Genomic DNA, 25,562 nt, shown 5'->3' with positions numbered 1-25,562 from the left:
GAAAAGGGTTGTGAGAAAAGATGGTCATTGCTATGTTTTGTGCTAGACATGCTAATCTTCAAGGCTAAGTATGGTTGGTCCGATAGGAGCTTCAACAACCTATTGACTTTGTTGGCTGCGGTGCTTCCTAAAGCAAACTTTGTGCCTACCAACACATATCAAGCGAAGAAGCTTATTAATCCATTGACGATGGGTGTGGAACGAATACATGCGTGTCCAAATCATTGTATCCTTTTATCGTGGGGTGTTCAAAGACCTAACAAATTATCCAAACTGTGGTGCTAGTCGATGCAAAATAAACGACAACTGCAGTGAGGGTACTAACACTAGGAAAAAGAGAAAGAAGGGCGGAAAAAAATGACGCTTCTCAGAACATTGAAGAGGAAAACATCACCTTAGCAGTAGATGATACTAACGAAAGAAGAATTCCAGCATTGGTTATGTGGTATATATCACTAATTGATCGCTTGAGACGTTTGTTCTCAAACCCAAGGGACTCAGAGCTCATGTGATGGTGGGCTTCGGATGAATGCAAGAAAGACGACGGAGTGCTACGTCACCCATCTGATGCACAATAGTGGAAGGACTTTGATGCCAAGTACCAAGAATTTCATGAAGATCCGAGAAACGTAAGGTTCACTTTGAGCACTGATGGAATGAATCCTTTTGGTGACAGGACCAGCACACACAACACATGGCCAGTTATCCTGTCGATCTACAGCCTCCCTCCATGGTTGTGTCAGAAAGAGGAAGTATTTGTTGCTGACCATTATAATTTTAGGGCCGAAAGCACCAAGCATCGACATAGATGTTTTTCTCGAGCTGTAGATGCAAGATATGGATGCATGGAGTGAAAATATGGGTTGAGCTTGCTAAGAGTAGCTTTACATGCAAAGCCATCATTTTTGTTACCATCACTGACTACCCAGGACAGTTTTCCCTTTCGGGACAGATCAAAGGATTCATGGGATGCTCGGAATGCTTGATTGACATAGCAGGTCAGTTCCTGGAGGGATCCCAAAAGGAACTGTACATGTGTCACCGACGCTTCTTAGTGGAAGGACACAGGTACCGAAGCAAGAGGATGATGAAATACTTCATTGGTGGTACTATGGTATTACATGTATAACATGGTGAAGAACATCAAAGTCGCCTATGGTAAAAAGAAAAATGATAGAAAGATCAATAAGAGAGATACAACTCTGATTGACGGCGTGCCGTTCAAGAAGATGTCAATCTTCTTCAAGTACGTGCCTTACTGGCCAGACTTGGCCATGCGCCATTCCATCGACGGCATGCACATCAAAAAGAATGTGATTGAGAGCGTCACTGGGATATTGATGAACATTAAGGCGAAGACAAAGGATGGGCTGAAGTCATGGGAGGACCTAGTACGTTTGCAGTCTAAACTAGAGCTTCACCCAGAAGACTTGGGGAACGGAAGACACTACATTCCTGCAGTCTAGGCGGTTCTCCTAATGGAACCTAGTACGTTTGCAGTCTAGGTGGTTCTCCTAATGGATCCGCCCCTGAAAATACAATTTTCAGGGGCGGTTTCCCTCCTAGAAATGCATTTTCGAGGGCGGTTAAAAGCCTGTCACTACAGATGCCCCATCTTTACAATCGGTGGCATTGTAGCGGTTGGGCAAACCGTCCCTGAAAAATCATTTTAACTCCCCTAAAGATGTTTTCTGTAGTAGTGTGTAGATCTCTTCGTGCACTACAACTTTGATATGAAATTTTAATTTCTTCATCCGATTTGATTGGAAAAATTATGAAAATTACTCAGTTCCAAATTTTAAGTCGTTCTGCCTTTTTGTAATACATAACTTTTAATATGTATCTAAGCATAATGTATATCTATATATGTAGCTAAAGCTATGTACCTAGAAAAGCCAAAACGACTTGCAATTTAGAATGGAGGGAGTACTATGCTCCACCTATTTTTAGGGGTGGGCTAAATTACCAACCATATCTAAAAAATCATTATTAGACTTTAGAAATGCCTCATTTTCTAGAGGCATCTGGCAAGCCGAACCTCCTCTTAACCGGCATTTTTAGAGGCGGTTCCGTTTGGCAACTGCCTCTAGAATAGAGCACATTTGTAGAGGCAGCGGGAAATCCTAATCGCCTATAAAAATTGATTTCTTAGATGTGGGTTTTGATATAGCCATCTCTTCTCAAGAATAGAGATGTTACTAAAAAATCCTTTATCTAGTTGCATGCACTGCTGCACATAAACATCAATAGATGACCGTAAATTATTAGTGCCAGTTCAATAAACCAACGGCGTGGCTACTGTATAACTGTCAGTTCTTTGAGTCCATCATGCACAAATAATTAACCTGTTGAAATCCAAACCGATTATCGTATATATCATTGCAGCTTTTCTTTTACTTTAAACCAGCCGTGGTAATAAGTTAAAAATCGTATGCATGGTTGAGCCAAATATACATCCTCCAATAATTTAACGAGACATGAAAGCATTTTGGGTGCATGCCTATTTCCAAGAGTGCTTGTCGAGATCGATTCCACAAGCTAGCACGGTCATGCATGATTGGGCGGGAATCTAGCGGCATGCATGCAACTGATCAACCGCAAGCAGGAGACGGACAGATCGAGAACCACACGTCAGCGCATTTGCTTTATTTTTCCGGCCCCAGCTCAGCGTGTACTGTCACACATGCCTGCATAGATCCGTGCATGCATGCACGCAATGGATCATCCATGCATGCGGTGTCACGTCCTTTCAATCTGAGGAACGATCAGAAACGTGTCAGGGTGTCAGCCCATCTGATGGAAGCATGTACATTTGTGTCATCGTACGCAAACAATGCTAGAAGAACTGAAGAACAAAGGGTACAAAAGCGGCCGATCCTTTGGCCAACCGTCGAGGCTGCTTTCAGCTGGATGTCGGCAAGACGCAGAGTCGCCATACAGCCCACTGTAATTGGTTCTGTGGGCTGGCTTGCACTTGTATGCACGTATATATATGTCTACAAAATGTTCAGGAGCACTGTACACGATCTGAAAAACCTACGACCTTTGTAGCTGCCAGGTGGTACAGCTAGCTAGCTATATGTATACAGTGAATTTTTCGCGCTGCGGCTGTGGTGCATGCATGGTCTACGATGATGCATGCATGTGCGCAGATAAGGGTTGTACAAGTGACAGGCGAATGGTGCCGAAACATACAGCAGCGTGCTTCCAAGCAGCAATGCGTTAGTTTACAGCATCTTTGATAATATATATGTGGAAAACCTCCTATATATATGGCTGCGCCGAAAGCTATATACCAAGCTACTAACTACCTCTCTCGTGGAAGCAGAAAAAACGTCCAATGCATTTTGATTGGGTGGCCTACGTACAACGCTTTGGAAATTTTGCTACTTTTCTTGTATAATATAGAGAAAACATACATATATATTGTTCATGTTCCGAATAGCTAGTCCCAGCAAAGCATCATGCCTCGCCATCTCCCGGCTTCATTTCCTCTTCTTCCTCTCCCCCCGCAGTGGCGCGTGTGGATGTGCGGCGTGTCCGGCTCTGCCGGTGGCTACTAATAGGTACGCACGCAGATCACTTGGTCGCCCCAGCGGCGGCGCGAGTGGATGCCGCCACGGCCAGCCTTGCCGGGTTATGGTTGAAGCTGGGGATGAAAATGGGACGGATATTTCCCGATATCCGTCCATCCTGAAAGAGTCAAAACACTCTATGGATAATCCGTATATAAATATAATCCGAACATTCAATACTCGACTGTATTTGAATCCAAATACTCAAAATCAGTTTTCTGATATGTATATGAGATAGAGATATATCAATATCTGAATGATCCTTATCCGGTTCTAAGATTCGAGAAAAAAAAATATGAGATAAATACGGAATATAGGACATATTGCAGGATCACTGGCCATCTGTATCCACTAGTAGAGAAACGATTTTTGATCCACTTCGAAATTTGGCTTTAATCCCGGTATTTTTCGCGCCCGGGACTAGAGAAACCTTTAGTCCCGGTTGGTAGCTCCAACCGGGACTAAAGGTCCCTGCCCAACGACTACTGCGGCAGGCTTTTGCTGCAGGGGACCTTTAGTCCCGGTTAGAGATACCAACCGGGACTAAAGGTTAACTTTTACTCCCGGTTGGTCCCTCCAACCGGGAGTAAAAGTATACTCTTGGCTGGAGGCTCCGTCCGGGACTAGAAATGGACCTTTAGTCCCGGTTGCTGTCTCCAACAGTTTATGTTGAACGCGGGACTTCCAAAAATTTCCTTGGCAAAAATTTTACCGCCTCCAACAGTTTCTCTCTCCTCTTCGTCATCCTTATCTTCTCAACATCCTCACGCCAGTGTTGCATCTCATCCTCTCTTCAGTCTTCACTCTCTCTCTCTTCAATCTCCAATCCACCGGATCTCCTTTTCCATGTTGTGCGCCATTGTGCGAGCCGAGCTACGACGACGGCTGCACATCGGCTTGCGGCGCACCGGCCGTGCGGCGGTGGCATCACGCGGGCCTAGGAGCTGCGTCTCCAGCAAGTTCGTGGCACAAGCTCTTGCGGCAGCGGCACTCTAGGTGTAGTGGATCTGGCTATTTCCGGCCAGGTGATGTGCGCTGTAGTCGCTCTCACGGAGTCCATGCATGCAGCGCTTGTGGCAAGTAAGGAAGACAAAGCCCCATGGAGCCTTGAAGTCGTGCTTGGATAAGTGAGGTGAGTTCACCAGTAAAATTCCTAATCTTGTTGGCCAAAACTTTAAAACTTTGTCAGAGTAATGTATTTTTTCCTTTATATTCTTGTTGCGGTTGCATGAATGAATGAAACATTTAATGGGAAGAACAAGAAAGATTATTCATTTTTTATGGGAAGATTGGTTAATTCTTTGCGCTAATCTTTCTATGCAGATTGGTCAATTCTTTGTGCGGGGGATGCATCAATGGATTCCGGCTGCAGCGATGAGCTCGCAACCCACAGTGTGTTTGCTAGTAGTTGTTCGCATGGCCAAAACGAATCATCAATTGAAAATAGAAACAAAAAAAAAAGAAAAAAAACTCTAGTCCCGGTTGGCAATACCAACCGGGACTAAAGGGTCGGCCCACGTGGCCAGGCTGGGAGGCCTCTTTAGCCCCGGTTGGTATTATTAACCGGGACTAAAGGTGGACCTTTAGTCCCGGGCGAGAAACCGGGACTAAAGGAGGGGTCCTTTAGTCCCGGATTCGTGCTCCCGGTTAGAAAACCGGGACTGAAGGGGTTTTCCAACCGGGAGTACAATTTATTTCTGTACTAGTGATCCTATCCGATTTCATCTCTAGCTTAAGCATAAGAAGATTGTTGAAGGATATATATGCTCATAATGTGTAGTACATCGTGTCAACAAAACATTCCGGGGGTCTTATCTGGACACTCACGCCTCGCTAGGACACTTCCATATTCTCACGCTTGCTGTTGGCAGCACATACTGTAGCTAGACAGGTTCATGCATCAGGGAGCACAGGAATCAGGAGGGAAGAAGCACACAAGACGACACACCGACCTGTGGAATAGCTAGACAAATAATCAAACCAAGCTAATTAATGAGCATATATGTATGCATGTATATCCTGTGTGTGAGTCATCAGTGGTAAGTACAGCACCTACCATATACATATTTTTGGTTCTATATATATATATATATATATATATATATAATTCAAGGGATATTAAATTTAGCATACGTCCGAACCTGCACATGCATTTATATTCTAGTCTATCAGCAAACTATATATAAACAAAAGAAACGGAAGCTTGTCCTTCACTTCTCACACGAAGTGCCCACATGTCCCGGCCCAACAACATACCCACCGGCTCCCCAAAGAGAGGTCAGTTGATCCTGCTGCACAATTTTTATGGTCCCACATGTTCGCTCCTCGGCTCCCAGTACTCCCGGCCGCCCGGTTCACTTTAGTTACACACCCAAAATGGTAGCACGTCCAATGAGGTTGCTATCTGTGTGTACAAGGTCGGATAGCATATATATATATATATATATATATATATATATATATATATATATATATATATATATATATATATATATATAGATCCATCAACGAAAATGGATTATCATTAGAAATCGAAGAGAGAAGCAATGGAATACATTGAATATTAGTCTACATATATGCTTTTGTTTATACTTCTGTTATATATTCAACATCAAATATATATGTCGTATAGGTGATATATATAATCTCTTATTCTCAACTGCAGTTATTATTTAATTTTGGGCTGTCCATTTTAAAGGTGACACAAATATAGCTTGTTCAATTTTGCTTACGTCGCACCTTTGACACGTTCAAAGTTCGAGTCAACTAAACAGCAAATGCTAGTTTAATATATTCCAGTGGCACGCGTAAAAACAGATAGTAAGTTATGAATAGCGAAACTGGTATTCTTGTTGTGGCGTGCTAATTCTAAACCATCCCAACATAAATAAAAAATGTTAATTAGTTCCAAAAGGCAATACTTGCTAACCAGCATAATAATCATTTGTATATGGACGATACGATCCAATTTCTGCAAGATAAAGTGGTATATGTAGGCACCACGAAGACACGAGCACACGTTCTAGTGTCTCGTCCCAATTAATGGACAAAGCTATTGTTAGTGTTGATGATTGCAACTAATTCTTTGTGTTTTAACTTTGTCTAGGGCAACGATGATATAATATCAGCAAATGCGCCCATTCGTTGCAACGGAATATAAACCTTATTGTGCAGTCATATGATCAACTAGTGGCTTAGAGATTTTTGTAGTAGTCATATCATCAGTTTCAATATATACTGGAATCGGAGGTCGTATCGTTGCAACACACAAAAACGCGTGTGGTTATAACTCGTATGAAGATGGATCATGGGTCCGAGTGAAATACAAATAATAGGAGAAATGCGAGAGCACTTTAAGAAGTAAAAAACATAAAGAAAAATAACTTTGCTCTTTAATAATAGGTTCATATTACAAATATGTGTATGTTGTAATGGGAGGAAACAAACTATCAAATGTGCATGCTAAACTAGAATGGGAATATTACATGTCTATTTATGTTTTACGCTTTCTATTACATTTTTAAACTATAATTTATTTTATGAGAATCGTGACATCCAAAAATATAAGTTAATGTTGGCAATATCCTATAAAGTCTGTATGGAATAAAAATGCAGATGCAAAGCATAGAAATACTAACTCGTACATATATCATAACTTTAATTTACATACTATTCATGTGTTTTTACAGTAAAAAATCGAGAGTTTTGTGACTTCCTTTGAGTATCGATAAAAATTTGTGGTTCTAGTATCAGATTAAAGTCGACAGGAAGTTAGTTGCCGCAATACCAAGTACTAGCCTATCCGTCGATGATCATGACAGGAGACCTTCTCCCTTGATTTTCCATAAGGTGGCTTTTATCGCGGACTGCAATGGTACATATGTATGGCTTAGAAACATACTCCCTCCGTTCCAAATAGTAAGTCATTTTGACTTTTCTAGATATCTAGCAATTTCTATTGCCAACAAACATCGCTTTTGCAAGGCAACTTACTACATATATATTAATTGAATTGGTTGGTGAAGACGAGCTTTATAAGTGTAAGGGCCTGTTTGGCACGGCTCCACCTCTAACTCTGGCATCAGCTTCTGCAAAGAAGTTGTACCAAACACTTTAGACAAAAAATAGTTTTTTGATAGATAGTAAAGGAACCGGAGCCGTATTAGGGTCTAGAGGAGGAGTTACAATTTGTGGCTCCTTCGAAGGAGCACTTGAGGACGAGGCATGCATGCCAAACAACCTCTACAATTATGCAAGTTCAAACAAACTAGCGGCACCCAAAATGTACTAATCACCCAGAACATGACAATATAAAGCATAATCACTGCCTGCGCTGTTTGCTAGCTAAATGATCCGATTATCATATTAGCTAGCTAGCCAACGAAAGACAAGAACTCTCTCTCTCTCTCTCTCTCTTCTCTCTCTCTCTCTCTCCGCACACGGAGCCCTATAAGTAGGGAGAGACCCAGACCCCTCTCAATTATGCCTCCACTCCATTAGGTTAATTTGCCTTGTGTCGGTCTTCTCTCTTGGCTTCTCTTCTATTCCTGCGTCCCTTTCCACAACGCTGTCTCATCCTAGCTCGCTAGCTTTGACCGTTTCCAGGCTACAGCTACCCTGTTCCTCTCCGATCTCCAAGACCCCCACCATGGACTCCCACCTCAGCCAAGCACAAGCCCACCACCGCGGCGGCGAGGGCGAGCCAACGACGGCGAGGTCGCGGTGGGCGCCCAAGCCGGAGCAGATCCTGATCCTGGAGTCCATCTTCAACAGCGGCATGGTGAACCCGGCCAAAGACGAGATGGCGCGCATCCGCCGGCTCCTGGAGCGCTTCGGCGCCGTCCGCGACGCCAACGTCTTCTACTGGTTCCAGAACCGCCGCTCCCGGTCCCGCCGCCGCGCCCGCCAGCTCCAGCAGGCCTGCGGCGCGGCGCCCCAGCTGCCAACGACTGCCACAGCGGCCGTCGCCGGCAACCTCCACGGCCTCGTCAACGACAGCGTCTCTCTCTTCGCCATGCACGGGCAGGGCCAGGCACGCACCGCCGGCATGCCCGCGGTTGCGCCGATGCCGCCTGCGGTTGCGTCGTCGCCCCACTTGTTTAGCGACGACATCGACGGCGGGGACGACCTCTTCGCCATCTCCCGGCAAATGGGACTCATGTCGCGCGGCGGCGACCAGCACCGTTGCGGCTACATGGCTAACGACGACGCCTCCCAGCTGAGCTACCAACCAACTGGTGAGTGTTCTTATCAACAGTGTTGTGCATTGCTGCCATTGCATGTGGAATCTCAAAGATATATATTGCATTATATATACACTCTTACTCCTATAGAGTAATTGATGATCGTTTGTAGGGTCATCTGTCTGTGATTATGGGGTTAATATATGGCTGGATGACAATTTAATTGCAGGGACGAAGACGACGACGACGGCGTCTGTCCAGGTGTTCATCAACGGTGTGGTGTACGAGGTGCCAGGCCGTGGCGCATTGCTGGACTTGGCTGGCACGTTCGGGCGTGACGCGATGCTGGTTCACTCCTCCGGCGAGATACTACCGGTGAACGAGAACGGCGTCCTTATGAAGAGCTTGCAGATGGGGGAATGCTACTACCTGGTAGGTGAACCAGCAGATGCATGAGTTGTAGTATATATATGCTGTCAGTTATTATGACATTGTTTACAGCGTTATCTGACTAAAATCTGTTTTCTCCTGTTCCCAGGTTTCGAGATCAACTTAATCAGCTAGCCTGCTGCTGTGTATTATGATTCAAGTTATGTGCTAGGAAGCACGAACACTTGATGAGTAGGTTGTTAAGTCCAGATCTTATGTCAGTGTGTGTACTAATGTGTTGTTCCCCGATCATCTATCTCTCTCTCTCTCCACATCGATGTATATTATTATCTGAATGCATCGTCCCCTTGAGAGTTTCCTTTTTAATGTTCTGGAGGTTTTGCTTCTAGCTGATTAATGGATAATCCAAATGACATTCATTATTCCATCATGCTTGTGCTGTGTACTCAGATTTTCTAGGCATGTACCTTATATGACATTGACAAACTGAAGTGTATGTACCTCTCATGTAGGCAATTGTGAAATGATATTTCTTTGTACTCCTTCTGTCTAAAATATTTTAATTATTGTAAAAATCTTAGACAGATGATCTTTATGGAGAAGAAAAACTAGGACGCCTCTCATTAAGTCATCTCATTAGTTGTCTATGCTTGTCAGTCATGTAGACACTATACATAGAAATCTTATTTCTATCGGATGGTTTCTTCAAAATATTTTTTTGTCCAATCATGTGTCTATTCTCTCCTATTATCTACTTATCACATCTCTTTATAACCCGGTTCCACTGTAAACATGGTTTCTTATCTAAGATCCTCTTTGGCAGGGCTTTGGCTTCTCCAAAAATGGTGAAGCCAGTAAAGCCTCATTTTTTGTGGCTTCAGCTTCTAGGCTAAAAAGGTTTTGGTTTCATCACTTTTTGCATGGTCTTAGCTTCAGAGGCTGTTTTACATGTCAGTGTGTTTGGCAGGGCTTCCCCATAATGCCACAGAAGCCCCTCTAGAAGTCATACTAAAGAGGGCCTATAAGAAACCATTTTCTCATCTATCTTCATTAATTATATAGTGTCACACTACTATGTTACTTAGTTGGCACCCTAATTAATGAACATAAAAACTATGCTAGTTTCTAGGTTAGTATTACCCTTAGCCACATGCAATTAAACATGCATGCAGTAGATTAAGGAAAGAAGTGCCAATTACAAAACGCCATGCATTCAGGATTATTCTTACAAGCCAATATTATTCACCTGCTGCTACAACAAGCTATTGGAAGTGTTCAAGAGATCAGTGCTAAATTCCAAGCCAAACAAATCAATGAAAGATCGTCCAATGTAACCTCCACCCCATTTCAGCACAAGAAGCCCGGTACGCGAAGGTGAAACTAGGGGGAAGAGTCATTTGGGTATTCAGGGTATGTTTGGTCGCAACCATGAATCATTTGCGTGGAGAAAAAGATGCTGCTTATAAATGCATTCAATTTTGTCTAGTCAGGCATCCGTAAGAGTGATTGTTTGGCTGAAACTGCCTAGGAAAGGAGAGCCGTGGCGCCCTAGGGAGTCACGGTGATTAGAGCCCGACAACAGCAAGCAGCAGCCAGGTAGTCAATTTTGGTTCAGACTGCTGACCTGCTTTCTAGGGCTTCAAGCAAATACTTTCCAGGTAGGCCACACAGGCTGCAAATTGTCCATGCAAAACTGGCCCAGGGCTGCATCCAAACACACCGTCAACCCAGTGCAAGCAAAGTCATCTTTGGTCAGCCCAAGCAAAGGCCTCTTTGGTGATTGGGCACCCTGTAGTCAGCCCAAGCAAACACTATTAAATCTTGTTAAGCAACTAATCACCCCTCTTCGTTCCCTAAAAAAAAAACCAATCACCCTCTTCGTTTTAGGATGCAAAAATTAATCCATGCGCATTAGCCAAATCGTGGCCGTATCGTGCCTTGGGCACGTGTTTGTTAATTAATATAACAAGATTTAATAGTGTTTCGCCTCAACCAACTTGGTTTTTGCAGATCCGGTTATTGATCAGCTCCCTTTTTTTTTTAGGGCAACGAATTGAATCTGATTCTCCTTTTTATCTCCGGGTTACCCATGGCTAAGGACCACGGCAACATCCGCAGTCAGCGACAACAACAGTAAAAGGACAACACAGTCAAGGTTAGTTAATTACCTTCGGCAACAATGCAGCGATTTTGTTTCGTCAGAACAGCAGTCTCATCACCTTCGGCTAAGTCTGGGTGTCCAAATTAATCTGAACGAACCTACCAGCAATTGGCTTCACCAGCTACTGACGTGTCAGTTACGTACAGTAACGCACTTCCACGATCCAAAATCACCTTGAATGTTAAAAATTTCCTTGAAGGCCAAAATAAAACCGTTAAGGAAAATATAGTTTTTTGCCCTCAAAAAAGAGGAAAGTATAGGTCCTGTTTGGATGTTATGGTAAAACTTTAGCCCTGCACTTTTAGCCCCCTTTTTTTTTTGCCATGAGGATCCAAACAGAGGGCTAAAAGTGAGCAAATGGCTAAAAACTGGGCTAAAATCTTTTGCTTCCAAAGAGACCCTAAACTAGGCTAAACTCTCTCGGGGCGGGCGCTGGACGCCCCATACCCCTTGCCGCTCGTATGCATGGCTTTACATGGATAATTAAATGAGGGTAAATCAGTCATTGTAGATTAGAGGACTAAAGTTTAGCCCATGGATCCAAACAGTCCAGCAGAAAAACTTTATGGGCTAAACTTTAGTCCTTGGACTAGTGATCCAAACACCACCATAGTTAAAACCTCCGAGGAAATGGATATTCATGAGTGCTAAACCAAACTGCCAAGGTAATTCTCTGTTTCTTTGAGTGTTATTACAAAACTCTAAGATAATTGCTCATTTCCTTATGTGTTATTCGAAATGCCAAGGTAATTCGTATTTTTTTAGTGCTATTCGAAGCCGCCAAAGTAATTCATATTTTCTCGACTGTAATTTGAAACCCCCAAGGAAATTCTCATAGCTTTAAAATTCAAATTTTTTGAATTTTCCAAATGACCTCGGATGGAGATATGACCTAAACCAAAGTTTAAGTAATCGATGAGGTCTAAAACTTTTTTAGTTCAAACTTTTTACATTTAAAATCGTTTAGGATCTCGAATATTCATTACATGATTCAACAAAGTGACTGAAAAAGAAAAAATAATTCACTTAGTCACAAGTTGCTTTGAGGTGTAGTGGTAAATGATTTTCATGTGAAGCAAATAGGTCACATGTTTGAATCCCTTTATGTTTCTTTTGCTATTGTTGTATATTTTCTTGGAGGTTGCTGGCCGTCAAGGAAACTAATTTTATTGATGATGCTTTTTTTTTCTATTGCTCTATATTTCTACGGAGGTTGCTGGCCCTCAAGGAAACTATTTTCCGTGATGGTTAGTAATATTTTCTAGAAGGTTGCTGGTCCTCAAGAAAACAAATTTACTTAACAGTTGCAATATTTTCTTGTCCATTTGGCAAATTAAGTATGGTCCTAGTTTTCTAGGCGGCTAGCCTCCGAGGAAATCATCCTTGAGAGCCAAAACCACCAAGGAAACTAATTTCACTTGTCTTCTATCCTTGACGGAGTTTGCTTGATGGTTTGTGGCCAAGGATCATTTTCTTGGCGATTTTGGCATTCAAGGTAATTCGGGATTGTGTTAGTGACGACATGAAGGCGCAAATAATCTTGTATCCTTTCTTTTGGTACCGTACCCTAGAAAACCAGACATGCTTGTCTTTTTCGTCTCTCATGAATGGCGGCTCACGGCTAAAGCATCACCCTGATGTTCCTGATCAAAACTTGCCACGTTAAAGGTAGTTATGCTATAGTTTTTTTCGACAGCTCGATTTGGTTCACTACCATAACCATGGCACGCCATACTTTCTTAGCCCTCGATCTATCACACACGTCGTAGACTCATTTTGTATCAAACTTTGCCACAAATGTAGCTTCAGTTTTATTCGCCACATTTTCTACGGCAGACATAGTTTACCAAAAGTTAGTATTGCATTTTAAAATTCATATTGGAAAGTAAACGGTGCAAGCTCCTTTAAATCCAGAACATTGGGCGACCAGCTCTTTTTCAGCTAATCAGCTTGCACTTGCAGCAAGCTAGTAGTTTCGTCAGTCCGATTCGGTTCTCTAGCTACCTTCGGGTTCCACCAGTTTGGTTTTCTACGTTGTCACAAGTCTCCAGGTGCAGCGACACATTTGGCGATTCAGAACACAGGAAATTGTCAGTTTTCTCCTCTCTTTTTTTGAGAAACAATTGTCAGTTTCCTCCTGCCAAGGCTCAGCCACTACTGGGCCACCCCATTCAGCATTTCAACTTGGCTGGCCTACAATCTGGCCAGCTAGATAAGTGGGTTGCTTCGCCAAAGAGGCCGTAGGGCCGGGCCGCCTTCTTCATTTTCAAGCACCTCGAGCGGCCTGTAGTCGTGTACACTCTAATCATAAGTTCTGGTGATCACCAATTACTTATCCATTATTTTGCTAAAAAAGAAACCAATTGCTTATCCATTTGTGATAATAAAACGCTACTTCATCTGTTCTAAAAAGATATAATTTTCAGTTTTTGAGGAGTCAACAATTTGAAGTTCAACCAACTATAAAAAATACTGATATTTATGATACTGAATAAAAATTGTTAGATTAGTCATGAAATATATTTTTATAGTAAACTTATTTAGAGATATAAATATAAATATTATTTTATATAAATTTAAGAAAATTTGAATTGGTTCCGATCTTAAATTGCATTTTCACTACTGCACATATCTTCTTTACAGACAGCTCCGATTTCTTACAGAGACGGTCCACGTAAGAAAGCGCCTCTAACTAGGACTAGGAGCATTTTAGCTCACAAACTATCCTTGGAAATCAATTTTGGCTTATTTAGGAGTATCTTATAATCAAAGGGGAATGATAGTTTGCCAAACCTTCTTTTCTGCAGATTCATCAAGAGAGATTTGAGTCCATATGGTCAAAACTCGTCTTGATCGACTGGTTAAGGAAGCATGAACATGCATCGTGCAACCAACCACAATGTGTAGTGACACTTGAGAGTGAGTGCAAGTCACTTAGATCTAAGAGGGAGAGGGGGTGAATTTGGTGAAGGGAACAGGGGTGCCCAAACTCTGTTAGGTGGAGAATTGACACGCATGATCTAGCTTCCTATCAACAAGACCCAGACATTACAATCGCCACACCCCGCCTCTCTATTGATCAATCATCCATTGTCAAGATGACCTCACCATGAAGACTAATTCACTCCCTTCCTATGAATTGAGGAATACAAACAAGAACAAGAAAGAACACAACTCAATTTGCTAAAAAAGATTAAGCACTTGAAGTTTGGGTCTCACAAACTAAGAACTTCATATGGATTGGGCCTCCACGAGGAAACCACAAAATTAATCCTATATGTGGGTTCGTGGGCTAGCCCACTTGCATTCCTAATGCACATGTAGAACATCAAGATCAGAGTCCATGTATAATCTAGTTGAAAATTTTAGTGAGGGTTGCTTCCATAGTCCGATGTGACATCGAACTTCATATGGATTGGGCCTCCATCATGGCTTGGACAGTCATACTGGTCTTCTCCACCTCCATGCCTTTCTCCAAGTACTTCTTAGTCATCTCCGTAGTTCTTATGAATAATAATATCATTAGGTAGGAATCTATCCTCATAATCACAAAAAGGGAAATTATGAACGAGCTCACCTAGAGATTTAATTATCATGCTTGAGCTTTGGATTGGCCCTTGCATAACAACTTGAGGAGTGTTGTACATATCCAAATGAGTGATGCTTTTAGATATGAACTTGATCTACACTTGATCCTATCAACTAACTATCATGATGTGCACCGTAGACTTTTATAGTGTGCTCACCAACCCAACCCACAAAGAGTTTATCAATGAAGAACTACTAAATTATCAATCTATTGTGCTAATCTAGGAAAGGTAAAGGCCACACAATCAAAACATATCATGGAAGATTAATATGGTAAGAAAAGAGCAAGTTAATAGAAAGCAAATTCCTCGAAATGAAGATGTATCATGTGGTATTAGTTGCCAAACCGCAACTCTAGTTCACATTGGATCTCCACCAAGATGCACTCTTGGTCACCAAGCCTTCCCCTAGTCATAGTGTTGATCTTGACACAAAGGCTTGCACAACCAAGCAAAGTGTTGATAGCCACTAAGTCTCACCACCTACTCGTTGCCTTCACTCGCTTCGGTGAAGTTCACTATGGAGCTTCTATACCTAGAAAAGGCCTCATTCTAGCACACCAAGTTGTTACCACTTCACACCAAGAATGAAGGGTCGACGTCGATGCATGTTCACCAAGACATAAATTCCTCTGGCTCATCAAAACTACAACACTCAAAGCTCTAAGGTCTATCCCTCACAAAGATGAACACTAACTCCTACCATGTCTTGGATGTGGTAGATATGCACTTGATAGGATGGATGGAGTGTAGAATCACTTGATCTAGCTTCTAGCATCTATCCTTGGGACAATCCAAAGACATCAACCAAGTGAGTAGGAACTCTTATATATAGTCAGTTGACCCCAACTACCCATCAACTAAGTACTACCAAAGAGCAACTGGCTAGGCAGTCTTGTGACCCAAAAAAATCCATTGGACCATCAGATCATTTGCTATAGTTGAAGTGGCCATTGCAGTTTGCTAAATCATACTATCTGATGCTTGAACTCTTCCTCTTGAAAGATTGTCCATCCCATGAAATTGCGTAGTGCCACATTGTAATGTATGCCGAATGATGCTTATATTTTTCTAGAGATTCTCCTTTTCTTTTGGCCAAACTATTTGTCCAATTGACCTTAAAGGTGGCTATCAACTCATTGCTTTCAGCCAATTATCTAGTCATGCCTCATTTGTTTGGTGCTCCCCCTTCCTCATCATTGTTTGGTCAGTTGGTCTATTCAAGTGAATAGTGCATGCAGTAGAGCCACCGGACAGATGACACTGATCGATTTGTCCAGCGTACTCATTTTGGTGAGGTGTAAAATGTCCGATGATGTATTATCTATCTATATTCATCGTTTTGGTTGTGTTTCTTTGCCAATCTCCATGCCTCTTCTGCCCTTTCATCCCTAGGATCTATTATAATGCCTAACTATAACATTGATAAAGTAGTTTATGTACCTTAGATGATTTGACCACCCTGCTCGTGCCACAATATTTGCATATTTGGATGCTACTACCGTACTTTCTAGAGGATTAGATTACAAGGGTATTTATCATAGCACACATGTTAGTCCTAGTGATTGGATTATCATCTAAATCACCAATATCATACTTAAATATGGATATGGGCACATGATCCTTATAGCAGAAGTTTGATTCTAGCTAGTAATAATTTCTAGTTAGTACTTCCATCTTTTCAAAATGTAAGGTGTTTTAGTTTCATAAGTCTAATTTCACTACCTAGGTCCAATTTTTAATCATTCCAAATTATAGTTCACATTCAGTGTGTTCTAACTCACAAAAAATTTGACCAATCTTTTAGAGAAATACATTAACATCTATGAGTTCAAATAATGAACTATTAGAACATATTTTTAGGAGAATTTAATAAAGCTAATGGATGTTGCAGATGTTGCATTTTTTAATAAAATAGGCCAAGAGAAGTTTGACTGAGGACAAAAGTCAAAATGAACTATGATTTGGAAAGGAGAGGATAGCATCTATCAAGACATATTTCACGATGGATTTACAAACTAATTGGATGTGGTATGCATTTTCTAGTAAACTTGATCTATGTTAAAGGGAAGTCATACAACAATATGAAAACACCTTACATTTTGGAACATAGATCAGCGTAAAACCATATCATCTTTCGATATGTGAAACACCTTACATTGTGTAGTTGTTATTTGTAGCACCCGGTTTTAAGAACAAAACCAGATACATACCATATGTGAGCCCAGGATGTCAAATCTCACATATAGCTACAAATAAGGGTAATATCAAAAGACAATGCTTAAATGCATAGTGTATTAGTATAAAGATTATAACCTCAGAGTATAGACAGTGGAAAGACAACTCCAATCATCAGGCGAAGACTCCAAATCCACAGGGACAACTGACTGGTTGATCACAAGCCTAATTCTTCCAAACTAGCAATCTGGTACCCATCCGGGATTTTTATCAAAATATGTGAAAAATAAAGCAAGCGTAAGTACATGTCGTACTCAACAAATATAACATGGGGTTCATGGGGCTCAAAAGGCTGACACTGGTTTAACTACGATTAGCTTTTAATTGTCATAATTTTAGCAAAGGAGTAGCAACAAGTTTATCACACGCCCATATAAACACATGATCAGGTAAACATGAATAATAAATAGCATAAACAGTAATCATTAGTGAGCATCTTTATCATTAGTATCATCAGTGTTCATCATCTATTTTGTAAATGTTCCAAGGCCGCTCGTGACCGTGAGCACGACTGATATACCAGTTTTACACTCTGCAGAGGTTGTACACTTTCACTGTGAGTCATGATTTATCCTTTCGCCCGAGGTGATCAGCCTCTTGACCCACTACCAAGGAAGGTCGGCAGGGTTCACTATAAAGCCTTTCAAAGATTCATCTTACAAGTTAGGGCCATTAGATTCACTCGGCAAACAGATATAGGAACCCCTCTATCGAATGTCACAATTCCATCACGGCTATACACATAAGAGTAGAGGCTGTCCTATACCCGATTCGGCAAGCCATTCTTACGCTAATAAAGGTAACCTCTAACAAGCTAGAAAAGATCCTCATACTGAGCTAAAGCAGAGCCATATAGCCCTCACAGTTGTACTGTAAGTCCCGAATGATCACTTACAGATAAGTCCTTAGGGAGAGAAATCTAGAGCGCCATAAAACAACCCAATGCTCTAGCCCCCTTATTCCATGTTGCTAAAAAGCATCTTTTAAATGTTTATTGCATATACCATTAGTCAATTTATAAGATCATGGTCTTTAGTTGAGCACTAGCATCATACTACCCAATGTAATACCCCATAGGTATCAAGGTACAAGGTATCAAATATCTAGGATATCCTTATTGGCAACAAGGTAGACACATGTAATATGAATTAAGTGATTAAAGGTGAATAGGTAACAAGGATGGTTCCATGCTATACTTGCCTTAAACACCGATCCTTCGGTAAGCTTTAATCTTCAACGTTCTTCTTCTTCTTCTTGATCACCACATATATCTCACCGACTGGACGAAATCATAAAGTACCACACAAGCATCCATACAATCATACACGAAGCAAACAATAGAACTAAATCAGAACAGTACACCAATTATAAAAAATAAGTAAAAGAGTTTGAAACATGATTCTACGCATCACTACGAACACACAGTCGCAAGAAGCACTCTGATCGGAGCTACGGTTGAAAAGATACAACGACCGAGAGACTTGCTTTATACGTGGAAAACAAAACTATATGCTTCGTTTATTTTAACTATATAAATTCATATATAAGATATTTTATAAATAATATAAATTGAATCAAGTCAAATTTAGATTTGAATCATAAAACTAAAGTGAAACAAATCATATTTTATTTATAAAATCTAGTTGCATAATTATTAAACATGATATGATTTAAACCATAAAATTTCAGAAATAGTAATATGATAGACACTGTTACTAACGCGTAGATCTTGTTGTTATGAATCTAACGCAACTTGAATGGGTCAAAACAGAGCTAAAACGCAGAAGATATGAAATAAACAAGATTTCCTTTATTAAAATAATAGATTAAATCTAACCTCAAATTTTAAAAGTTGAAAACATATCTAACAGTAGTATGAACATGTAGATTATAAAATTACGAACCTAACACAAGTTGAACGGATCAAATCGGAGTTAAAACGGAGATGTTATGACTAAAACAAAATTAGTGGCAAAACTGTAAATAGGTGAAAACGTATTTTGGATCCAAACCGAAGAAACTATGCTTTTCAAAGAAGAAAGCGTAATCTGTGATGGCGCTTGGGACTGCAGGTTAAGACTTAAATACTTATAAGGGCTCTTTTGCAAAACTACAAGACAAAGGGGTATGAAGAGATGTAAGCCGTTGGATTAGAGTTGGATGGATGAGATTAGATCTGGAGAGTGGACTGCGGGTTAGATTAGTAGAAAAGAGAGGGTCTCTTTAGCAAGTATGCCAACCGAAGGGGTATGGATGAATATCGGCCGTCGGATCAGATGCGGGCGGCCAGGATTCGATCGGGAAGGGAGAGGGAGGAGGCTGCCGGCCGAAATAGTGGCCGGCACGGTGGCGTGCCATGGCCGGCGACGGAGCTCAGCAGCGAAACTCGAAAATGGACTTAGGGGCCATAGTTTTCGACGGAGAAGACACGGGAGGAGAGAGAAGGGGATGGGGAACTCACCGGAACCGAAAGGACCGGCGGGGAAGCAACGGAGGGCGACGCGGCGCTTGGCAAAACGGATGGCAACGGTGGCGCTTAGGCAATGGCGGCTGTGGGCTCGAGCAAGGGCAAAAACTTGCTTTGAGGCGGAGTAGGGAGGCGGTGCAGGCTCGGGCGGCATTTAAGGGGCACGGAGGCGTGGGCGGCACGGCACGCACGGCGTAGCAGAGCCGGACACGGACGGCGTAGGCGTAGTTGTGCTTGAGGCGGACACGGCGCGGAGAGTAAGAAGGCACCCTGATGGGCGGACCCAGACTGCCAATGAGAGGAAGGGAAGAGGGGCGCATTGCGGGCCTTGCTGGGCATGAAGCTGGGCCGGCGTGGAAGGAGCGGGATGCGAGTGGGCCGGCGGAAGAAAACGGGCCACGGGGAAAAACGGAGAAGTAGTGGGCCTGTGCGGAAGAGCGGGAGGAGGAAGGAGGCCTGCGTGAAAGCAGAGCTGGGCCTATGCGTGCAGTAGCGAGGAGGGAAGGGAACTGGGCTCCAGCTTGGGCCTATAGGCCGAAAAAGAGAGGGGAGAAGAAAATTTTATTTTCTATTTTTCCTAAACACATTTTCAAATTCAAATTCAAATCAAATTCAAGTATAGTTTCAAATATACTTCCCTATTCAAATAAAAATAAACAATTTTGATAGGCTTTCCAAGATAAACTTTACAACTTAAAAAAAACTTTTATTTTCAAATTTTCTTTTCTTTTATTTCAAAACCATTTTTAATTTCTTCCAAAGAAAAGAATAGCAGTGGCTATATATGTTGATTACAACGTCAGTGCAGGCATTTGCTGCTTCATTCACGTGTGTACCAAAAGCATCTCCGTGACTGTCTCAACGTAGTACACAGAGCTAGTTCAAAAAACAGTCAGTGCTAATTGGAGCCAGGCACGAGGGAGGCAAGGGATATACTCCCGGCCGTGGCCTTTATTCTTGGCTCCATCAGCCGTGCATCCATCCATGTCGTTTGCCTTAATACATACATGGAATAATTCCTTGCATTGGTTTCTTTCCATGCAAAGAGAATGTCGATACATGCACGCAAGGAATTGTTCGGTACGAAAAGTATACATACTACAACAAACTAATACCATGTTTGAATCGATTATTAGAGCTAATTATTAGCTATGGCTAAAAATTAGCCAGCCAACTTTTAACAGGCTAAATATTAGTCCAGAAGTGTTTGCATCCTAGCTAATAAATTTTGTTGGTAGACAAGACTGTCCTTCTCTTTTTATCTCTCCTGTTGAAATGTTAGTCATTTGCAGGGTGATATATTCCGAATATGAATCATAACAGAGGTAATAAAGGATTCTAGTACTACTTAAATAAAGTAAGTTATTTCTCATAAACTAGCATACAAGATAGTAAGTAGTATTGGACAGAAGCTGTAGTTACAGAACTGGCCTATCTGGTGGGACAACCTGAAGTATATTTGGAATCTTTGAAGTGGAGGTCGGTCTGGGTGGAAGTGTCTTGCAAAAAACCCAAACAAATAGGTGGGACTACTAAGGTGTTCATCAACAAGCAGGGAGGAAAATATCCTGGTTCGATATGGGGGAGAAGATCTATGGATATACCCCAAGAATGATGATCTACAGTTAGATGAGGATGCTGTGATTGATGAGGATGAACTAGATTCACAGGATAGTTTGGCCTGGTTGGACCAACCAAAATTAGTAAATCACAAGGAATCTGGTTCATCTAAGCAAGTGGGTAAACAGCACCAGCAGGATGTTGATCAAACAACGCAGTCAAAGAATCAAGATACTGAAGAAGAAATAGTGGGTGATATTGAGGAGACAACTTGTGAAAAGGAGGTTCAGCAGTTAGTTGGTGATGGTGCTGGAGTTTTTATTGGATCAATCTCCTCAAGATACGTTGAGGACTCTTGCGCAAAAAAAAAAGATACGTTGAGGACTTCTAATCAGGCAATAAAGGTTGGTCAGTTGTCAATTCAGTTAGAACTATCGGCTCCTCAGACAGAGTCAACCAAAGATAAGGTAGAGGATGTAGGGAGGGACATAACTGGCGATAATAGTGGATCTGACGGCGATGGGGATTTTGTATTGCCAGGCCAACTTAAGGCAAGACAGGAAGTGGAACAGGGAGAGGTATCACTGCAACCCAAGAAAGCTTCAGGTGCTCCTGAAACTCTAATGGGGGAATGTAAGTGTCACGGGTAGTTGCCGCGGCAAGCATCGTGAGTGTGGGTCTCCAGTGGCTCGGGTGGACTCAAGAACACAAGAGAAGACACAACGATGTATTCTGGTTTAGGTTATCGGAGCCCTACGTCCAGCAGTGGTTGTTCTTTGTATTCGAGAGCACCCAAATCGGGGTTACAACGAAAGAGAGATTTGGCAGAGAATCGCTCGGTGTTATCAGCTTGCTCTGCTATCAGCAGAGCTCGGAATGCTCTAGGTTGTTCTGTGAGTTCGACCTCCCCCTTATATTCCGAGGAAGGTCAGGTACAAGTCGGATCGGGGTTTCAGTCTATAGTTGAAAGGTCATTGTGTAGTTTTGGTAATTGAGTGACAACCTAAGTGGACTAATTGTGTTTATATGAGATACACAGGTGATTAGTCCACATGTACATGTGTATGAGCAACATATGCCATGAAGGTTGAAATGGCTTGAAGATTCAAGTCTCAAATGCAAGATTCAAGTCTCAACCATCTACCCCAAATGCATACCTTTGCATCAATGAGAAGCACACCTTTTATGAAAATTGATGACAAAGGGGGAGAGATTGTACAAAGATATGAAAGCTTTAAGATTGAGATTGTACAATGGGGAGAGGTAAGATATGAAAGCTTTGGGAGAGATTGAAACAAAGAAGTAGAGGTTGGACATGGACATGGACAAAGAGGGAGCAACATTGAAGAAAAGAGATGGATCAAAATTCTTGGACAAGAGAACCACACAAATAGGGGGAGCAAGCTCATGAACTTTGATTGATTGCATTTGATATGTGCATATTCATGTGCTTGCTTGCATTGCATAAGTTCTTAAATTCAATATGCATGCTTGTGTGAGGTATGCTAGTTGTAGAATTTGATTGATGAAATAAAAACTAGCATGCATAGGATGATAGCTAGACACTTGGTATGCTTTTCAAGTAATGCTAGTACCTTGGTTTTAATGTTGATCTCACGAGGTATCTAGTGATTTTATTTTTAACCGATATCTAGCTAACTATGGTGCTAAGGATGAACTTAAAGGTGCAACTCCGATTAGTATCACGCTTCAAAGGTTTACTTTATACACCTTAGCATCATTTAGTAGTAATTACTCTTCCACAATTTCAATCTATGCATATGTGCAAGCTTCAAACCAAATACTCTAGCATATATGTAGGCGAAGCTAATACTACCATTTTAGGTTTGTGGTACTTGTCCAAAATCATTTACACATGGTAAAATTGCTTAGGCAAGCAACATGAATCCAAAAGAGCTTAATTTCCATATCTTTGTAGAGTTGTCATCAATTACCAAAAGAGGGAGATTGAAAGGTCCTTGTGTAGTTTTGGTAATTGAGTGACAACCTAGGTGGACTAATTGTGTTTATGTGAGATACACAGGTGATTAGTCCACAGATACATATGTATGAGCAACATATGCCATGAAGGTTGAAATGGCTCGAAGATGTTGCAAAGCTCATACATGTGATGATGAAGGAGCTCATTGCACATGAGACATGACATTGAGTCATGTGATCAAGGTGGAGAAGATCAAGACATGGCTTGATGGACCAGTTGCAAGCGTGAAGGGCAAGTTGGAGGCTTTGGAGCGATGGACCACGTGGCGGTGAAGCTTAAGCAAGACTTGGCGCAGATGGATGAAGGCAATGGTGAAAAGCAAGTGAAGTCAAGATCGATGAACCAATATGATCACGTGATGATATGAAGTGGATCATATCATTGTTGATCGTGTTGGTGCATGTGTTGCATCGACATTGGAGGAGATGGAATGGAATGCGCAAGGCAAAGGTATAACCTAGGGTATTTCATTTCACCGGTCATAGGTGTGTAGAGAAGTTTATGACCGGGTTTAGGATAGATGGCTGTACTATCGAGAGGGGCAAACTTGTTTACATATTGGTCATCTAGTGCCACTCGAGTGATCTAACTTTACATCGTCGCTAGGATTGAGTGGTGTGGCAAGTTGAGTGGCTAATCCTTTGGGAAATGATTGTGAAAATGCTAACACACATACACATGGTTGTGTACACTTGGTGTTGGCGCATTTATAAAGAAGATGAAGTTGGAGTTGATGTGGATCAACTCGGCGATGGAACAAAAGCGAGAAAGGTTCGAAACTCCACCGGCGGAGTGTCCGACCATAGAGTGCGGATAGTCCAACGGTGCCACCGACGCCCTATATAGAAAAGACAGGGTTTCGCATAACGGATCGGACACTGGCCTCGGCAGGATTAGCGTGTCCGGTCAGTGGCAGCAGTTACCGTGTGGTCTCGGTCTAGTGACCGGATGCTGGCGCAAAGAGTGATCGGACGCTCAGGGTCTGTGTCCGGTCAGTGCTGACGTATGGTGATGTAGGTGGCGCTAGAGTTAGGCGTGCAGACACAGAACTGATCAGACGTTGGTATGCGTCCGGTCATGGTGGACCGGATGCGTACGGTCGCAAAACAGAGGCTCAGGGAGCTCTCTAGAAACGACCAGACTCAGATGTAGAAGCGTCCGGTCATTCACTGTGCAACGTTCGGTCACAACTTAACCGTTGAGATCAAGCGGCTCTAGTTAAACACAGAGCGACACGTGGACGGTGTAGAGCGACTGGATGCTGGCAGGGTGCGTTCGGGCAACCCAAAAAACGTCTAGTGAAGGGGTAACGGCTATTTTAGCCCATGGGGCTATAAATAGAAGGTGGTCTCGACCATGGCCGATGCTGAGCACCTCGGGGGACTCTATGTCCATGCTTAAGAGTGCTTAGGAGCCCTCCATCTCACATATGCTTGATAGTGATCATTCGATTGTGTGAGAGAGCAATTCTAGTGCGATTGCATCATGAGGTTGCATCGAGTGGCACTAGGTGATCGAGTTGCAAGCCAGTGGTGCTTGTTACTCTTGGAGGTTGCCACCTCCTAGATGGCTTGGTGGTAGTCTCCATTGAAGCCCGCAAGAAGCTTGTGCGGTGCTCCGGAGAAGAGCTTTGTGAGGGGCATTGTGCTCACCCCACGAGAGCCGCGAAGAGCAACTCTAGTAAAGCGTGTCATTGAGCTACCCTCACTTTTGGGGTAGGTTCTTGCGGTGCTCGACGTGCGGGCTTGGCGGATGATGCCAATTAGCCGCCGAACCACCAAGTGAGCGGTCGACACAACAGGGACTAGCGTGTTGGCAAGCACGTGAACCTCGGGAGAAAAATCACCGTGTCAACCTTGTTCTTCCCGTTGGTTTGCAATCCCCTTTCACAAGCTTGTATTTACATTTCATATACATTGGGCTTGTGTAGTTGCTCTTGTAATTAGTTAGCTTGTGTAGCTTACTAGTTACCTTCTTGCTTGTGTAGCATAGAAGTAGCTCCCTTGCGTGGCTAATTTGCTTTGTGTAACCTTGTTAGTCACATTGCTTAGTTTGTGTAGCTAAGTAATTGTGCACTCTAATTTGGCATTGATTGCCTTATTATTGAGCATTGCTAGTGAGCTTAGGTAGCTTTATGCTTTTGCTTACTAGTTTGTGTAGGAGCTCCCTTGTTGCTTAAAGTACTAGTGGCATAGGTTTATGTGACCTTGCTTCTAGAATTGGTTAGGTGAGCTCTAGCTAGCCCGGCACCTTTGTTGCTTAATTAGTATCTTTGGAATGTGCTAGAGAACATAAATAGAGGGGTGTAGTCTTGGCTAGACCGATAGTTTTAATTCCGCACTTGTTTCGGTTAGCCGACGTGATTAATTTTAGAAAGGACTATTCACCCCCCTCTAGTC

At 42.3% G+C, this 25,562-nt stretch overlaps 1 protein-coding gene across 1 annotated transcript; it reads left to right on the top strand.

Moving 5' to 3' along the window:
• Window positions 1-8,086: 8,086 nt before the first annotated feature.
• On the top strand, window positions 8,087-9,521 carry LOC136471814 (WUSCHEL-related homeobox 10-like). The gene is made up of 3 exons (XM_066469557.1): window positions 8,087-8,812; window positions 8,988-9,190; window positions 9,297-9,521. Exons 1-3 carry the CDS (start codon window positions 8,224-8,226, stop codon window positions 9,312-9,314), a joined length of 810 nt encoding a protein of 269 aa, XP_066325654.1. The 5' UTR covers window positions 8,087-8,223; the 3' UTR covers window positions 9,315-9,521.
• Window positions 9,522-25,562: the final 16,041 nt, after the last annotated feature.

Source organism: Miscanthus floridulus, chromosome 8, assembly GCF_019320115.1.
Source record: "Miscanthus floridulus cultivar M001 chromosome 8, ASM1932011v1, whole genome shotgun sequence".
In the NCBI taxonomy this organism is placed as follows: Eukaryota; Viridiplantae; Streptophyta; class Magnoliopsida; order Poales; family Poaceae; genus Miscanthus; species Miscanthus floridulus.
This window is presented reverse-complemented; position numbering and strand designations above follow the sequence as displayed.